The sequence below is a fragment of the Chiloscyllium punctatum genome, chromosome 46, assembly GCF_047496795.1.
Source record: "Chiloscyllium punctatum isolate Juve2018m chromosome 46, sChiPun1.3, whole genome shotgun sequence".
Taxonomy (NCBI): domain Eukaryota; kingdom Metazoa; phylum Chordata; class Chondrichthyes; order Orectolobiformes; family Hemiscylliidae; genus Chiloscyllium; species Chiloscyllium punctatum.
In genome coordinates, this window is record NC_092784.1 from 56,417,147 (window position 1) to 56,434,038 (window position 16,892).

General features: G+C 44.0%; 1 protein-coding gene across 2 annotated transcripts in view; it reads left to right on the forward strand.

Annotated features, from left to right (window-relative positions):
* The first annotated feature begins 964 nt into the window (after positions 1–964).
* Positions 965–16,892, forward strand: part of gpr108 (G protein-coupled receptor 108) — a 50,542-nt gene continuing 34,614 nt past the window's right edge. Inside the window, exons 1-6 of one of the 2 annotated variants that reach the window (XM_072564325.1) lie at positions 986–1,078; positions 6,023–6,229; positions 8,834–8,950; positions 12,445–12,495; positions 12,926–13,017; positions 14,697–14,854. In XM_072564325.1, coding sequence (XP_072420426.1) covers positions 6,122–6,229; positions 8,834–8,950; positions 12,445–12,495; positions 12,926–13,017; positions 14,697–14,854 — 526 coding nt within the window. In that variant the 5' untranslated portion in view covers positions 986–1,078; positions 6,023–6,121. Of the gene's footprint in view, positions 1,079–6,022; positions 6,230–8,833; positions 8,951–12,444; positions 12,496–12,925; positions 13,018–14,696; positions 14,855–16,892 lie in introns of both variants that reach the window. The other variant, XM_072564326.1, reaches the window with a different exon arrangement.

The window sequence follows — 16,892 nt, forward strand, 5'->3', positions numbered from 1 at the left end:
TTTAAAAAAAGGCCTTTTGCCTCTTTCAAGTTTAGATTCATTTTTTCTCTTCATTTGCTCCTTTTAATAATCTACTGAATTTATTAAAAGTCACAAATATAGAAAACACCTTGTTACATGCTGCACGCTGGGAGTTGTAGTTTATCAGTGTTTAATCGGAGATAAAATCAGAATGTTAAGAAATACTTTGCTGAAAGGTCATCTTTTGTAACTGAAACTGGTTTGATTGTGTAATTGGAATTTAAAAAAGTTTCTTGTGGAATTGGCGCACAAAGATGTCTGGGAATTGTAGTTTATCTCAATTAATGTTATTTACTCCACTGTAAATTGGATTTCGCAAGACAATATCTTTGTCTTTATATTTGTATTCTAAAATATAATAAAATTATCTTTTGCTTATTTATTAACTATCTTCTTAAACCGTTTATTTTTTCTTCATGGACAACAAGACCACAGGTCCCACCCTTTTAGGGCCGGTCCAGACTGAAATGCTGCCTTTCGGTTGGTTGTTGCCGTCTATTGTGTACAAAGTGTCAAGCCACGGTTGGTCAGTCCGTCAAGGAAAGGCGGAACATCAGTGACAAAAAGTGGCTGTTAATCACAGTGTCTGATCTGCGGTTGGTCAATCCGAGTATGATTATGGCACTAAGGTATCGCCCATTGGTGCGTACAGCTGTCTATCACAGTGCCGGATCTGCGGTTGGTTGGTTGGCCTTTTAATCAAGGAATGTGGCTTCCCTCATTGGTGCGCCCCGTTGCCTATCAAAAGCCGTGTCTTGCAACGTCCGTCAACAAAGAAGACGGCCCGCCGCCTATTGGTGCATCGATCCGTCAATCATGAAACGCGTGTGGCGGTGGGTTGATCGTGAGGGGAGGTTACGCTGCTGATTGGCCCGTCCAGCTATCAGTTTTTGCGCGGAGGGGGTGGGCGGTGCTTGTCTGATGGCGGGTCCTCCTCCCCCCCCTCACCGCTGCTTCCGGTTGTGTGATGATGGCAGGGAGAGGTTCTTGGGCCGTGCTGCTGTTTGTCTTGTTCCTCGCCGGGGCGGCCGCGCGGATCCACCACCTCACCCTTCGGGTAAGGGAGAGGTGCTCGTCGCGGGTGGCCGGGTTGTCAGTGCGGTTGGAGAACACCCCTGTCTCTCTCTCTTCCCCTCCCCCCCCCATGACAACTGGAGGCCTCCTCTCCTCCCTTGGTCCTCTGAGGTGTTCACCTTATCCCCCACCCCCGGCCCCAGTTCCCTGGTGAAAATGACCCCCTGTCTTCAGTGGTGGAGGGCTGTCTGTCTGTCTGGGTGTGTGTGTGTGTGTGGAGGGATGTGGGTGGGTGTGTGTTACTGCTGTTGATGACCTGGCAGTGTGGCCAGGCTGGAGGAAGGACCCTGGTCGTGAGGGCAACCTTTACCACACAGAGGGTGGTACGGGTATGGAATGAGCTGCCAGGGGCAGTGGAGGAGGCTGGTACAATTGTAACATTTTAAGAGGCGTCTGGATGGGTATATAAGTAGGGAGGGGTTTGGAGGGATATGGGCCGGGTGCTGGCAGGTGGGACTAGATTGGGTTGGGATATCTGGTCGGCATGGAAGGGTTGGACCAAAGGGTCTCGTTCCATGCTGTACATCTCTATGATGCCGACATCTTTGCCATACTCACTTCACAGAATCCCTACAGTGTGGAAGCAGGCCCTTCGGCCCTACAAGTCCACACCGACTCTCTGAAGAGTAGCCCACCCAGACCCATTCCCCTTACTGTACACTTACCCCTGAATTTTGAGAAGATTTGTAGCTCGGGTAGATTTGCTTGCTGAGCTGGAAGGTTCATTTCCAGGCATTTTGTAGCCATCCTAGTTAACGTCTTCAGTGGGCCTCAGGACAAAACCATTTGGTGAAGTGGAAAATCGTAAGGCCATTTGGCCCGTTGAATCTGCTTTGCTGTTCAATCTTGGCTAATATGTTTCTCAACCCCATTTTCCTGCTGTCCCCCAGTAACTATTGATTTTCTTAATAATCAAGAACCTATCTATCTCTGTCTTAGACACCCAATGACTTAGACTCAACACCCTTCTGCAGCAATGAGTTCCACAGGTGAACCTCCCTTTGTCTGAAGAAATTCCTAATCTCAGTTCTGAAGGGTCATCTCTTCACTCTGAGGCTGTGCCTCAGGTCCATTTACCCCTGACTAATGCACCTCACCTACGTGTCCCTGAACAGACTCCTCCACACACACACACCCTCCATCAGTGAAGACAGCTCATGGGGTATTTTAACTGGGGAGTTGAAGATGGGGATGAGGCGAACACCTCCGAGGCCAAAGGGAAAAGAGGAGGCATCCAGAACCTGAAGATGTTGTGACTAATTCACTTGACGTACACATCTTTGGTTTGTGGGAGGAAACCGGTACACTTTGTGGAAACGCAGGCAGACATGGGGAGAATATGCAAACTCCCTCAGACAGTCACCTGAAGCTGGAATTGAACCTGGATCCCTAATGCTTTGAGGTGACGGTGTGAACCACTGAGCCACCATGCAGTCCCAATTGATTGTCAGACCAGTGATGCATGAAGATCCCTCCTTTTCAGTCTCTTCCCTTCACCTGACACAATAGCCACTCTCTTTAATGAGAGTGTTGTTCTCTGTGACGTTGGTGACTTTTACCCATGTGTGATGACCAAAGTTGTCATTCTAACCAGCATTTTGCAGACTGTGCCAGTTCTGGAAAAAGAAGGTCCTTTGCTCATCTTCAGACCTATACTCTCTGGAATTTAGAAGAATGAAGGGAGATCAAATTGAGGTATTCAGGATGATATAAAATAGATGTGGAGTGGATGCTTCCTCTTGTGGGGCATTCTAGGACAAGAGGTCATCATATTAGGATAAGGAGGTAGGGAATTCTACAGATTCACAACCCTTTGGGAAAAGTAGTTTATCCTCAACTCTGTTTTAAATTTGACGAGAAACTACTTTCCACAAAGGATTGTGAATCTGTGGAATTTGCAACCCCAAACTGCAATGGAGGCTGGACAGTGAGCAAATTTGATGAGTTAGAAAGATTTTTTCTTTAGTAATGGGGTGAAGGGTTTTGGGAAGAAGGCAGGAAAACAGGGATGAGGAGCATATCAGCCATGATCGAATGATGAAGCAGACCCGATGGGCTGACTGGTCTAATTCTGCCCTTATATCTTATGAACCTTTCACTTAAGACCAAAAGACATAGGAGTGGAAGTAAGGCCATTCGGCCCATTGAGTCCACTCCGCCATTCAATCATGGCTGATGGGCACTTCAACTCCACTTATCCGCATTCTCCCCGTAGCCCTTAATTCCCCGAGACAACAAGAATCTATCAATCTCTGCCTTGAAGACATTTAGCGTCCCGGCCTCCACTGCACTCTGTGGCAATGAATTGCACAGGCCCACCACTCTCTGGCTGAAGAAATGTCTCCGCATTTCTGTTCTGAATTTACCCCCTCTAATTCTAAGGCTGTGTCCACGGGTCCTAGTCTCCTCACCTAACGGAAACAATTTCCTAGCATCCACCCTTTCCAAGCCATGTATTATCTTGTATGTCTCTATTAAGTCTCCCCTTAATCTTCTAAACTCCAATGAATACAATCCCAGGATCCTCAGCCGTTCCTCATATGTTAGACCTACCATTCCAGGGATCATCCAACTTGATCTGCTAGTTGCTCATAGGAGCCTCACATTTTGAATTTCAACATCGTTGTTTTCTTTCTCCTTCCTGGTCTACATGTTCCTAATAATCCTTTTGCCTGTTTCAGTAAAGTCTTAGTACTGTATATAGCTGATTCAACCTTATTGCCTGTTCTCGTTGATCCTCATTTCCTCTTAGGATAGTGAAGAAAGAAAGATTGTTAGACCGTAAGATGTAGGATCAGAAGTGCATCATTTTAAGAATTCATTGACAGGGCATGGATGTCACTGGCTTGCCAGAATTTATTGCCCATCCCTAATTACCCAAAGGACAGTTGAGTGTCAACCAACATTGCTGTGGATTTGGAATCACATGTAGGACAGACAGGGTAGGGAGGTCAGATTTTCTTCCCAAAAGGGTATTAGTGAACCAGATTGTGACAGTCAACTATGGTTTCGTCATCATTAGACTCTGATTCCAGATTTCTTACTTATTGAATTCAATTTCCACCTTCTTCCGTCGTGGGATGTGAATCTGGGTTCTCAGTACATTACTTTGGTCTTTAGATTAATAGTCAAGTGATGGTACCACACGGCAATTGTCTCTCCTAATGTGACAGAGCAAACTCAATGGGCCAAATTGCACTCTTCCACTCCTTTTATCTTATAGTCTTGTGGGCTAATGATCTTTCTTCCCTCCCCCTACTGAAGTGCTTAGTTGCTCATGTTCTTTCTCTGTGAGATGCTGGAGAGCCACTTTCACAGTTTGTGTTTGAATGTCTGTTTCCCTTTATGTCTGTGTTTAAACCCCATCCAATAACTATTGTTCTTAAATTTGTGATCGCTTGATGATATTAATCAAAGCAGTATAAGTGGGCACACAGATTGTAATTCAGCGTTGACTGTTTTTGTGTTTCTTGCTGAGCAACTAGTGCTGCAGCACTTGTGTAGTGTTCTGTTCATTTCAGCTAATACTATATAGCTTGCTTTTAAATAGTCTGTATAACATTATTTCAACATCCCTAAGCGCTTGATGGGTGAGATTATAAAACATACTTTCGTGCTGAGCCACAGAAGGAATGATTTAAGGAAGGTGAACAAAAACTTGGTCAAAAAAGTGGATTCTGAGGAAGTAAAGTAAGGCAAGAGGTTCAGGAAAGGAATTTGAGTTTCGGACTCCGGGCACAGTTGCCAGTGATGCGTTAATTAGAAAAGGGAAGGAAGGGTGGCAGAACTGAATGAGTGCAATATCTTGGCAATCATGGGGCTGGAGGAGACTGCAGAGTAGTGCCATGGAGGGTTTGAAACAAGGAAGAGAATTTTAAAATCAATGCAGGAATTACTCCACAGGTTAGGTAATACCTGTGGAGAGAGAAACAGACTTTGCATTTCGGCTGATTACATTTAATCAGTTTGATTACATGATAGTTTTACCATTTGATGAAGTGGAAAATCATAAAGCCATTTGGCCCATTGAATCTGCTTCGCTGTTCAATCTTGGCTAATATGTTTCTCAACCCCATTTTCCTGCTGTCGCCCAGTAACTATTGATCATCTATTAATCAAGAACCTATCTATCTCTGTCTTAAAGATACCCAATGACTTGGACTCGACAGCCTTCTGCAGCAATGAGTTGCACAGATGAATCTCCCTTAGGTTGAAGAAATTCTTAACCTCAGTTCCCAAGGGTCATCTCTTCACTCTGAGGCTGTGCCGTCAGGTCCTAAAGTCTCTGACTGATGAAGCAGCGTTTCACATCCACCTCTATCCAGCCCCCTCAATATTCTGGAATCCTCAACTGCTTCTTCATCCTTGGGACCATTCTTGTAAACCTCCTCTGGACACCCCCCCCCCCCCCACCCCATGCCACGCATTCTTCCTTAGATACAAGGCTTATGCCCGAAATGTCGATTCTCCTGCTCCTTAGATGCTGCCTGACCTGTGTTTTTCCAGCACCACACTCTCGATCCCCTTATTCCTCTAAACCCTTCCTAGTTATATATCCATGCAGATGCCTTTGAAATGCTGTAAATGTACCAGCCTCCACCCCTTCCTCTGGCAACTCATTCCATACACTCACTACCCTCTATGTGAACACATTGTCTCTTCTCTCCATTTTATATCTTTCCCCTCGAATCCTAAGTCTATGCCTCTAGTTCCTGATTCCTCCATTCTAGGGGAAAGACCTTGGCTATTTACTGATCCATGCCACTCATAATTTTCTAAACCTCTACAACATCTTCCCTCAGCCTCCGACGCTCCAGGGAAAACAGCCCGGCCCCTCTCCCTGTAGCTCATGCCCTCCAACCCCACCAACATCCTTGTAAATCTTTTCTGAATCCTTTCAAGTTTCACAACATCCTTCATATTGCAGGGAGACCAGAATTGCACGCAATATTCCAAAAGAGGCCTAACCAATGTCTTGTACAGCCGCAATATGACCTCCCAACTGCTATACTGATGATCTGACCAAATGCTGCCTTCGCTATCCGATCTACCTGCGACTCTACATTCAAGGAACTATGAACTTGCACACCAACATCTTTGTTCAGCAGCACTACCTTGGACCTTACCGTTAAAGGTACCCCACAAACTGCTCCAAAAAAAACTTGTAGCGATTCCATATGTTCCCTTTCTTGAGATCCACTCTGAACCTGATTTTCCCAGTCTGTGTGCATATTGAGGTCTGCGTGATTATTCTATTCCTGCCACCTTACATTCTTTTCTATTTCCTGATTTATTTTCTTCCTCACATCCTGACTCGTGCTGTACACAACTCCCATCAGGGTCTTTTTTCCTTTACTGTTCCTCATCTTTACCCATGCAGCTTCTTTACATTCCAACTCTATACCACTTCTTGCTATTGATTTAGTTTCTGTTCTTACTGATAAGGCAACACAGACACTTCTGCTCATCTGCTTGTCCTTTTTGAGAGGATGTGTATTCTTGGATATTTAGTCACCAGCCCTGATCCCCTTGCAGCCATGTCTCTGTGATGCCCACAACATCATACCTGCCAATTTCCATCTGCGCTACAAACCCATTTAACATGTTTTGTATATTATATGCACTTAAGTTCAGTAGTCCCCCTGTACCCATTGGGGATACGTTCCAGGACCTAACTCCGGAGTGGACCCATTCAATTAAATGGGAAACTGACCTTCCCAGCAGCCTCCTGGTTGCTGGTTCCAGAACGTTGCCGACAATATGTTCTGGCTGTGGTAAACTGGGGGTAACTGAAACCGCGGAAAGTGATTCTGTGGATAAGTGTGTCACCCTGTACAAGGCCCTCAGTCCTTGTCTGCTGAGCTTCAAGTTAAGTTTCGTGACCCTTTCCATCTTCTCCGCCCTATAGCTTTTCCTGGGAACTTTAATGACCCTGCTGAGCGCACCGCAACTTAACTGAACCCAGCCCCTCAGTATTTCGTTTGAATCTCTCTCCTATATCGCACCTCATAAAAGGTCAATGCTAAACATTAACTGCGTTTGTATGCACCGACCTGCTCAGTTTTTTTCTGTCTTTTATGTTACATTTCCACTAATTGCAGTGTTCTGCTCTTTGTTTGAAATCAAACCTTTTCTTAACCAACTGCTAATGTAGCCTATGAAGCAGGGTTTACAGCGCATTTTGACATGATTGTGTAATTTTGAAAACCTTAAGTTTGTAAAGAGTCAAACTAGTCGATGCGAGTGTCTAGGAACAGTCAGGTCTTCAAACAGCAAGATGACAGATGAGATTGGTAGCAACAGTTGAGCTGAAGCAGTGTTGGTGTTGGGTGATGTTGTGGAAGTGGACTTGGGTGCTTTTCGTGGTGATGCATGTTTACAGCAATTTTATTGTGGTAATGCCACAAGGCCATTCCTAAACCAAGATGATGTGACAGCACAGTACGAGTCTGGGGATCTTGTCACCAAGTCGAGTCCTGCTCTTCCTTAAGATCTGAATGCAAACCCACAGCAGCAGTGGAAATCCCTTAGACTAGCCTGTTCTGGGGGATGAGTGAAACATTTCTACCAAATACCATTCTCTCTCTCTCTGTTCTGACTTCCCCATGTAAACTTGATCTCATCCATATCTCACCTGCTGGTATCCTGACTGTGATCGAGTCCAGTTCACTTGTTACATCTGTCACTATTGATTCCCATTAGCTCCTGATCTGATGCCTCTTCAGTTTTAAAATTCTCGTTTCGGTTTGGAAGCCTTGGCCTCATTCCCTCCCTCTCTTCAACCGTACAATTCTGTCATTTCTTGTACACGTCTAATTTTAATTTCTCTACCAATGCCTTCAGCAGCTTAGACCTGATGTTCTGGAATTCTCTCCTAACCTTGCCACTACTCTACCTTTCTCTCTCTTTCAAGACGCTCCTTACTTTTATCTAAAGTAAAGTAAAGTAAAGAACTGCGATTGCTGGAGGGTTTCAGCAGGTTTGGCAGCATCTGTGGAGAAAAATCAGTCAACATTTTGAAGGGTCACTGGACTTGGAAATGCTATATGTTTTCTCAGCACAGAGCCTGCCAGACCGGCTGGATTTCTCCAGCAATTTGTTTGTGTGTTCCTTTAAAGTTGTCAGTGGATTTACTGTCTGCAAACTTGAGATCGTTCAAAATTAGACCGATCTGGCACCTGATCCAGTGTGGTGACCTTGAAGGGTGACTGTGAACATGACAAGGAATAGCAAGGTACGAGGCTCCATCTGATTGGACAATCCTCACTGAGACGTGGGGAATCCTAATGAGGTAGCACAAAGGAATGAAAAATAAATCTGATTGAAAATGGTGCACTTAAAAGGAACATTTAGAGGGAAACTGAAATTTTCCGCATCAATTTTTTTTTGTTCTGCAGTCATAACATGAATTTTTAAGGAACCAGAGAGATTGTTCAATGTTATTTATCAGTTAATATTTAAAAAAATGGCTTTCTCCTGACTAGCTTTCTCAGCTGATCCCTCTTGGAAATGGAATTGAGTTTCTCGATTCTGTGACTATCTGACCCTTATAGGCTATGAAATCCAGGTTAAAATGCTATGATCTACAGAGTCATACAGCACAGAAGAAATGTTTCATCCATTTGACTGAATTTCACCAATTCCACTTCTCAACATTTGGCCGATAGACTCGAAATATCATGCAATTCAAGGCTATAGTATGTCTCCCTGGGCTAATCTCATTTTTTGCTTGTTTCAGGATGACACCAGATCAAGAGTTCATTTGAACACCTTTGGCTTCAACACCAATGGGACTTTGGAGGTCAACCTCACGAATCTTCGATTAAAGACAGCTCTTGACTTGAGGAAGATCATAGTGAGTGGTTTTGGTGAAATGCAATGTAGTTTAGAAATCCATCTCAACGCTGTGCCACAATAATAATGTCCTGACTTACTCGAATGTTCAAAGCTTAGTTTGAAATGACCTCCGTGCCCCTGCCCAAGCTTCCCTCTGCTGCTGGGCAGTCCTGTAAATGGCTAACAATCATCTTCTCCAGGGTTAATGGGGATTAGTACTACTAATGCTGTACCTTCAAAGAATTAAAAAGTAAAATGCCTGACTTGGTTCATCCTGTTCAGGAGAAGAATGTTATGCACCTGTACTTTGCCTAAAGTAACCATTTTGAATTATAGCCATAAAAGTAATTTGAAATATTGGATTTCCGCACACTGTTTTCATACAACATGATATGTAGAAGTGTGCATGGAAGTCACTAAACAGTTGGAGAGGTGTCATTTAATATTTCCCCATTAGTTGTTAGACTCTGGAGGGGTTCATAGCGGACTTGGAGCTAAATGTAGTCCATTTCTGATCACTGTACTCAGGTGTAGCCAAGAGTTGATTCCCTATTTTAAGCTTGTGAAGCCGACTTGTTGAGGAAGTCGAGAGTGTGGTGCTGGAGAAGCACAGCAGGTCAGGCAGCATCCGAGGAGCGGGAGAATCGACGTTTTGGGGAAAAAGCCCTTCGTCAGGAATTCCTGACAAAGGGCTTATGCCCGAAACATCGATTCTCCTGCTCCTCTGATGCTGCCCGACCTGCTGTGCTTTTCCAGCACCACACCCTCCACTCTGATCTCCAGCATCTGCAGTTCTCACTTCTTGATGTATTGAGTCAAACATTACCAAGGATTGGAGTAGTTGGTCATCCCTGGCTGAGATATTGGTTCCAACTGGTTTCTGTGGTTGGTACTTTGGTCTTGCAATGTTACCTAGTTGTATCCCTAGAGCCCCATGTGCCAGAGTTGCAATTGAAAATGAGCTGGAAGGGTTGTATAAAAATAAAGCAATCTTTTCTACCTAATCCATACTCCGTCAAGCCACTAGAAGCTTGTGCTGTGTGAGAAAAGCGTACAGGCAATCCCTGGCTTGTGAATGGGCTCCATCCTGGACTCTGTTTGCAAGAGGAGAAAGTGAGGACTGCAGACGCTGGAGATCAGAGCTGAAAATGTGTTGCTGGAAAAGTGCAGCAGGTCAGGCAGCATCCAAGGAACAGGAGAATTGACGTTTCAGGCATCATCCTGAAGAAGGGCTGATGCCTGAAACGTCGATTCTCCTGTTCCTTGGATGCTGCCTGACCTGCTGCGCTTTTCCAGCAACACATTTTCAGCTCTGTTTGCAAGAGTACTTGTACCCGAGTTGTTGGACCATAATGCAGGATAATGAAAGGCAGCTGTTTATAAGTACAGAAACTATTCATATGTAGGGTCTTCAAAATTGCACCCCTTACAAGGGGTTGAATTTGTAAGTACAAGTGTCCATAAGTCAAATGTTCATAAATTTGACATGCACCCCTTGTATACTGAAAGCATGTTTCCCTGCTGCCCTGCAGGCTAGCTGGCCAGTAATTGTGGGTTCAATATGTGCTCAGGGACGACTTTGGCCACCATTCTGTTGGGTGGTTTATTCAGACAAAAAAATAGAATTGCATGTTGCTAGCTCTCCAGTTCCACTTTGTTTGGAGAATATGTACTTTGTTACTTCAGTTTAAATGCAATCCCCAACATTTGTGTGCATGCGTGCTTACCTGTTGGTCCATCTGAGCTGTATGGATACAGGATGCTATAGAGTGCCCTGCCTCCAAGTGATGAGTGCTGGTGTGGGGATAAAGTTGACCAAAGGCTATACTAGCAAATGGTAGAAGGAAGCTTGGAAATGTGTCAAATCTGAAATGTAGTTTGGAAGTGAGTAGTTGGAACAAAAGAAAATCTGCATTTTTGTAATATAGCAACTTTCAAAAATGTTCAAAGATCTTAACTAATTAAAGTGATTCCCTTCCAAAAGGTGCCATAGGAAGTGCAGCATCTATTTTGTGCACAGCAAACTCCCACAAACAACAATGTGAAAATAACTAGAGATTGTGTTTTAGTCACCTTGATTCAGAGATGACTTTGCCGAGGCACCAAGGAGAATTTGCTTAGTTTTCTTTGAATTGCTCGCTTCTTGTCCTTAGCCCATTGTGGACGTTTGCTCTGTGTAAATTGCATGCTGTTTCTTACGTTCCAGCTGTGGCAACACTTCAGGGATTTCTTTATCGGAGAGATTGGGCTGTTCGGTTTCTTCAAGGCTGAGAGATTTTTCTTTTTAACCATCAATTCCCTGACTGATTATGGCGAAAAGATAAGAAAGCAATGTTGAGACTCGGCCAAATGACCACCTTCTGCTTGTACATCTTAGTTATTTCCAACATAACTACAGTGATGTTTCAGAGTAACTCCTTGTCAGTTAAAACCCTTTGAGATATCCAGTGAACATGAACATCCCTATTTAAATGTAGGCTTTTAGAAATAGTACCATTTCAAAATGCAGACCCTCCGGGTGGCTGTGCAACCACTCTCCATGGGATCTTCAACGTTCATCATCTGAGTGGGATGTGGCCTCTGTATAGTACCTCCTCTGGAGAAGCAGTACTCATCAGCACTATGCTGAGGTGTCAGCCTTTTCGTCTTTGATCAGTGTCAAGCATGGGACTTGGTCCCATGGCCATTCAACCTGGGAAGAAAAAGGTCAGATCATCGACTGATCTTTCACTAGACTTCAACCTGGCAGGTTGTTGGTTGGTAAGCAGAGTTTATGTGAATGTGTAACAAACTGCCCCAGAAGGAGAAGAGATTGTCAGTCTGGTCATGACCTGGTAGCAGATGTTTCAGAAATTGTTGTAACAAGTGTGTTTTAGTACCCGAAAGTCAACAAGTCATTATGGTGGAGCAGTAGGAGATGGTTGGGGATGCAAATGGTGAGGCACAGAAACTAAAAAGATCCATGTTAGAAAGACAGAGGTAGGCCAGTCCGAATGGAAGGGCAAGCATTCAAAGGTAATGCAAGTGAGAGAATCATGAAGGAAAGATCAGCAACAGCTCGGTTATAAAATTGCACAGCAGAATACAAAACTACTTGACCTATCGGGTCTGTCTTGACCATCCTGAAGACAAACTTGCATAATTCTACTCCTTTTCATCACACCTCTGCATACTGCATCTCCTCAGGGTTTCTTTATCCCTGCCCACCAGGTGACTCCCACTCCTTCCTTGAGCTTCCCACCCTTCTGTTGTTTAAGTTGGTAAATTGCAAGGTTAGACCGTAGCCCCACAGCTCTTGTCTCTCTGCGTCCTGCCTCGAGTAATATTGTTACATGATGCAAATTCATAGTTTGGGGAGGCTGGGTCTGCTTCGGTTCCTGTGGAAAATGCAGGAGGACCTTTGTGCTAAATATGATTTCTCGACCACTAGCGAGATGATCTCGTATCTGTTTTTTTGATTTTTGTTTTTAAAATGATCTTGCTGATTGTTTTCTGACTCCTTTCATACACCAGATGGGGTTTAGCCTTTCAAAAACGAAGACTGATGGTGTGGCTGCCTATACAGTGAGTATTGTTAAAGAAAGTTCTTATACACCACATTCTTTATGTCACTTCGGGCGGTGGGTTGTGTTCCAACCTCTGAGTGCAACTTGAGTTCGTAGGCTTCTGACTTTAAGTGGGACCTACCCACTGAACGACAGCTGGCACTCTCTAAATTGTTGGCATTGCTTCACTAAAACAAGCCTTTGTAAAAATTGATGCGACTGTCTGCTTTAAGGGCAGTGAGGGTTTACAGAGTGCTGTACAACGTCATTTGTTGCTTCTGCCACTTAGTCCACTGCATGGGCTGCAGTTGTTTCAGGTGGACTCTCCGGACCGACAGTCCCACCTCCAACAGTAACCTTCCTTTCCGACAATGAAAAAATGCTTTGCTGGCTTGATGGCAATTTCAAATACCTTTCTAACATGTCTGCCTTAAATGTTTCTCGTACAGGTAGATGAGTCTGATGCATGTTTGCTCGAGAAATACAACAGTTCTTCAGGGGATTCCCTCACCCTCTTCAAGTTTGATCTAACGCAGAAAAAGTAAGTTTTGCCTCATGCGAAAATTGTCTGTATCCCATGTGGAAGGGATTACAGAGGAACCTTGATTATCCGGCATTCGAATTATCCGAACAAGGTCCCGATGCTTGGCTAAACTGTTATCCGAACGATCAGTTATCCAACGTAACACTCCCTGCCCGTGTCGTTCAGATAATTGAGGTTCCTCTGTATATTCTATACTCTGGACACTTTAGTCATGTCTTGTAAATGTTTTGATTTGATATGGTGCTACATTTGACTTCATGTGGAAAGAAGGCCTGTTCTCTGACTCCATCTTTTAAAAACTTGAGGCAACAAATAAGTCTGTTAGCCATACTAGAAAACCAAAGCCGCCTGCTTGATTGGCATCACTCCTGACACTTTTACCACTCACCCCTTTTATCACTGACACACCGTGACAGCAATGTGTGCTAGCTACAAGATGCACTGCTGCAACACATCTCTGCTCACTCAAGCACTGCTGAATCCACGATGTCTCCCTGCGCTATAGGAGCACAACCACCCCTCAAGTTTTCTGCCAAGCCACGTGCCATGCTAACTTGGTACAACGTCACCATTTTTCATGGTCACATGATCAAAATTCTGGAAACATCACCACCACCCTCCCAAAAACCTGCTCCTCCAGCAGCTTGTCCAGAAGTAATTCACCAAGCAGCTCCTTCCACACTTACAACAATGACCGTTTTCGAAGGATAAGGGCAGCAGATACATGGGAACACCACCCCCTGCAGGTTTGTCTCCCAAGCAGCTTACCATCCCGACTTGAAGATATATCACCATTCCTTCAGCGTGGCTGGTTCAAAACCCTGGCATTGTGGGTCTACATAAGCACAGACTACCGTGGTTCAAGAAGGTAGCTCACCACCACCTTCTCTGGGGCAACAGAGATGCTCACTAAACATTGGCTGAGCCAGCGACACCAAAGTCTGCAGGTGAATAAATAAAGTTAGGGATGGGCAAATTGATGCTGGACTAGCCAGTGAAGCGCTCAAGCTGTGGAGAATAAACAAGGGCAAAATAGTTCTTTTGTCTTTAAACTATTCCAGCAACCCCTCTGGCAGCCACACCTCATTCTCTCCACGATCTTGACTTTGCCAGCATTATATTTTCATCTCAGTCACGCCATATTTTAGTTATAATATGGAGACATAGAAAATAGGAGCAGGAATACGCCATTAACCTGCTCCACCAATTAATATATGTCCATGGCTGATCATCAAGCCCAGTACCCCTAATCCCTTTAGCCACAAGAGCTATATCTTAAAAAAAAACAAAATGTTTTGGCCTCGACCAGTTTGTGTGGTACTGAATTCCTCAGGCTCACCACTCTGGTTGAAGAGATTTCTCCTCATCTTAGTCTTAAGAGGCTCCCCCCCCCATCCTTAAACTATGGTTTTCCACCCCTCCTGCATCTTTACATTCCCAATTTATTAATTGAACTTAAATTCTACCAGTTGGTTTAATTGGTTTTAAACCCTATTTTCAGAGCATTAGCTGGGTCTCTGGATTTCTGGATTCTCACTTCCATTGACATCACAACTGGATCACCATCTCCCTGAGTCTTATCCCCATGGCGAAAAAACATTGAAAGTCAGAAAGTGTTGTGTCAGCGTTGGTGTTAATAATGCTGAAAGTCAAATGTTGAAATCCTATGTCCACAGAGTTTTCATGAAGAAACAAGGTGGACAGAAAAAGCTGTGGATAGTGGGACCGGATTATCAACAGAACTCTGAAACGAAAAATGCACCAGATGCGAAGAAAGATGATAAACAGGCAAAGAGCCAGGAGACAAAAGGAACAGACCAAAAAGACAAGAATGGTAAATCTGGTCATGAGACTTTTGACTTGTATTTTCCAAGAAAGAAAGTATACAGACAGGCTGTAACTTTTTTATACCCCTCTCTCAGTCGCTGATGTATGCAGCTGTTTGTGTCTGAAACAGTATTGATATATTTGGAGGAAACTTGACATGTTTACTTAGCTTTGATCTGGGGGTGGAGTTTCTAAATCATGGCTGCATTGCAATTAAATTGAACATTTAAAAAAAGAAATACAATGACCTTGTGTGAAAACCACCACCAGTTGCCTCTTGGATTCTGGCTGTCTCTCTACCGACAGTGAGGAATAGCATGCAGTATTGTAAGTTTCAGGTGCTGCAATCTCCCCCAGTGCATGAGGTGTAGCGTGGTTTCTGCATCCTGCTCCAGTGCTGTAATCGAGCAAAGAAGTGCTGGGGGATTCTGCAAGACATTAAATTCAGAGAGGTGCTAACTCTCCTTTTGACTGTGGTAGTCTTTTTACCATGACCCAGATTCACTAGCAGTAATCCACTATTTTTGTGAATATTATAAAGAATGCCTAGCAGTTACTGCGGTCATGCAACTGTCTTAAGGTGAATGGCTGATCCTAATTTATGAGCAGAAAATACTGTCTTTGCTGTTGTCCTTCAACAATAGTTCACTGGATAACATTTATTTCATAATAAGTGTAAAAGGGAAGAGATAATTTGCATCTTTATTCATGCCTTTCACGTTCTCAGGATGTCTCAATGTTTTCATAGGCAGAATGATACTTTTGACATGTGCTACTGCAGGGACATAGTGGCCAAATTGTGCACTGGGAGTTCCTGTCTACGCAAGGTGAATCAGTAACCACCTAATTCATTTTGGTAGTGTTGGCTAATCTTTTGCCAAGATATCGAGAGACTGTCCCTTGTCCTCCTTGAACAGTGCGCGAAGTCTCTCATGTCCACCATAGGTGGACCGCTATTGAATGTTTTTTAGAAGATGGTACCCAGACTGTGTCCCACAATACTCCTACTGAGACATTTACTGTGGCTGCAAGAACCTATATAGCAAATTTAACATACCGATAGGTCTGAAGGTGCCCACAGGAGCATTGTAAAACAAACCTTGAGGAGATAAAGCTTGAGTAGGCAGTTTTTTGAGGAATGTTTAGAAGGAGGCAAATAAGGTGGGGGTGGAGACGCGAAGGAAGGGAATTCCAGGGCTTGGAGTCTAATCAAATGACATGACCACCAATGGTGGAACGATTACATTCAGGGATGCACAACACCTCTGATTTAGAGGAATGATTATGTCGTGGAAGGTTGTGGTGCTGGAGGAGATTAGGGAGGCACAAAACCACACAGGGATTTGAAAGCGAGGTTGAGAATTTTAAAATCAAGACCGGCACCCCGCAGCGATCGGGGACCAGGACTTAGTACAAGTTAAGAAATAGGGGTCTCAACTCCAAAGGAATTGTTTTATCTGAAAGAACACAGTACACATGGCTATGGAGAGAAGGGAAGGGAGTGGTTCTAGGTATGGACAGGATGGACAGACTGGCCTGTTTCCACACTGTAGCAATTTTAGTAATTCTGAACACTGAGAGTGATACCTGAACCTAGCTAACACCTAACCTGAAGTACTGGAGGCCAGGGATGACCTCTATAGAGGTATATAAAATCATGAGGGGCATGGATAGGGTGAATAGTCAAGGTCGTTTTTGCAAAGCTGGAGAATCCAAAACTAGAGGCACAAGTTTTAAAGTGAGAGGAGAAAGAGTTAAAAGGGACTTAATGGCCAGCCTACTCATGCAGATGGTGGTGTGTGTATGGAATGAGCTGCCAGAGGAAGTGGTGGATACAATTACAACATTTAAAAGGAATCTGGATGGGCACATAGACAGGAAGGGTTGAGAGGGATATGGGCCAAATAGAATGTGGAACATTACAGTGCAATACAGGCCCATCAGCCCTCAATGTTGTCAACTGTGAAACCAGTCTGAAGCCCATCTAACCTACGTTGTTCCATTATCATCCATATGTTTATCCAATGACCATTTAAATGCCCTTA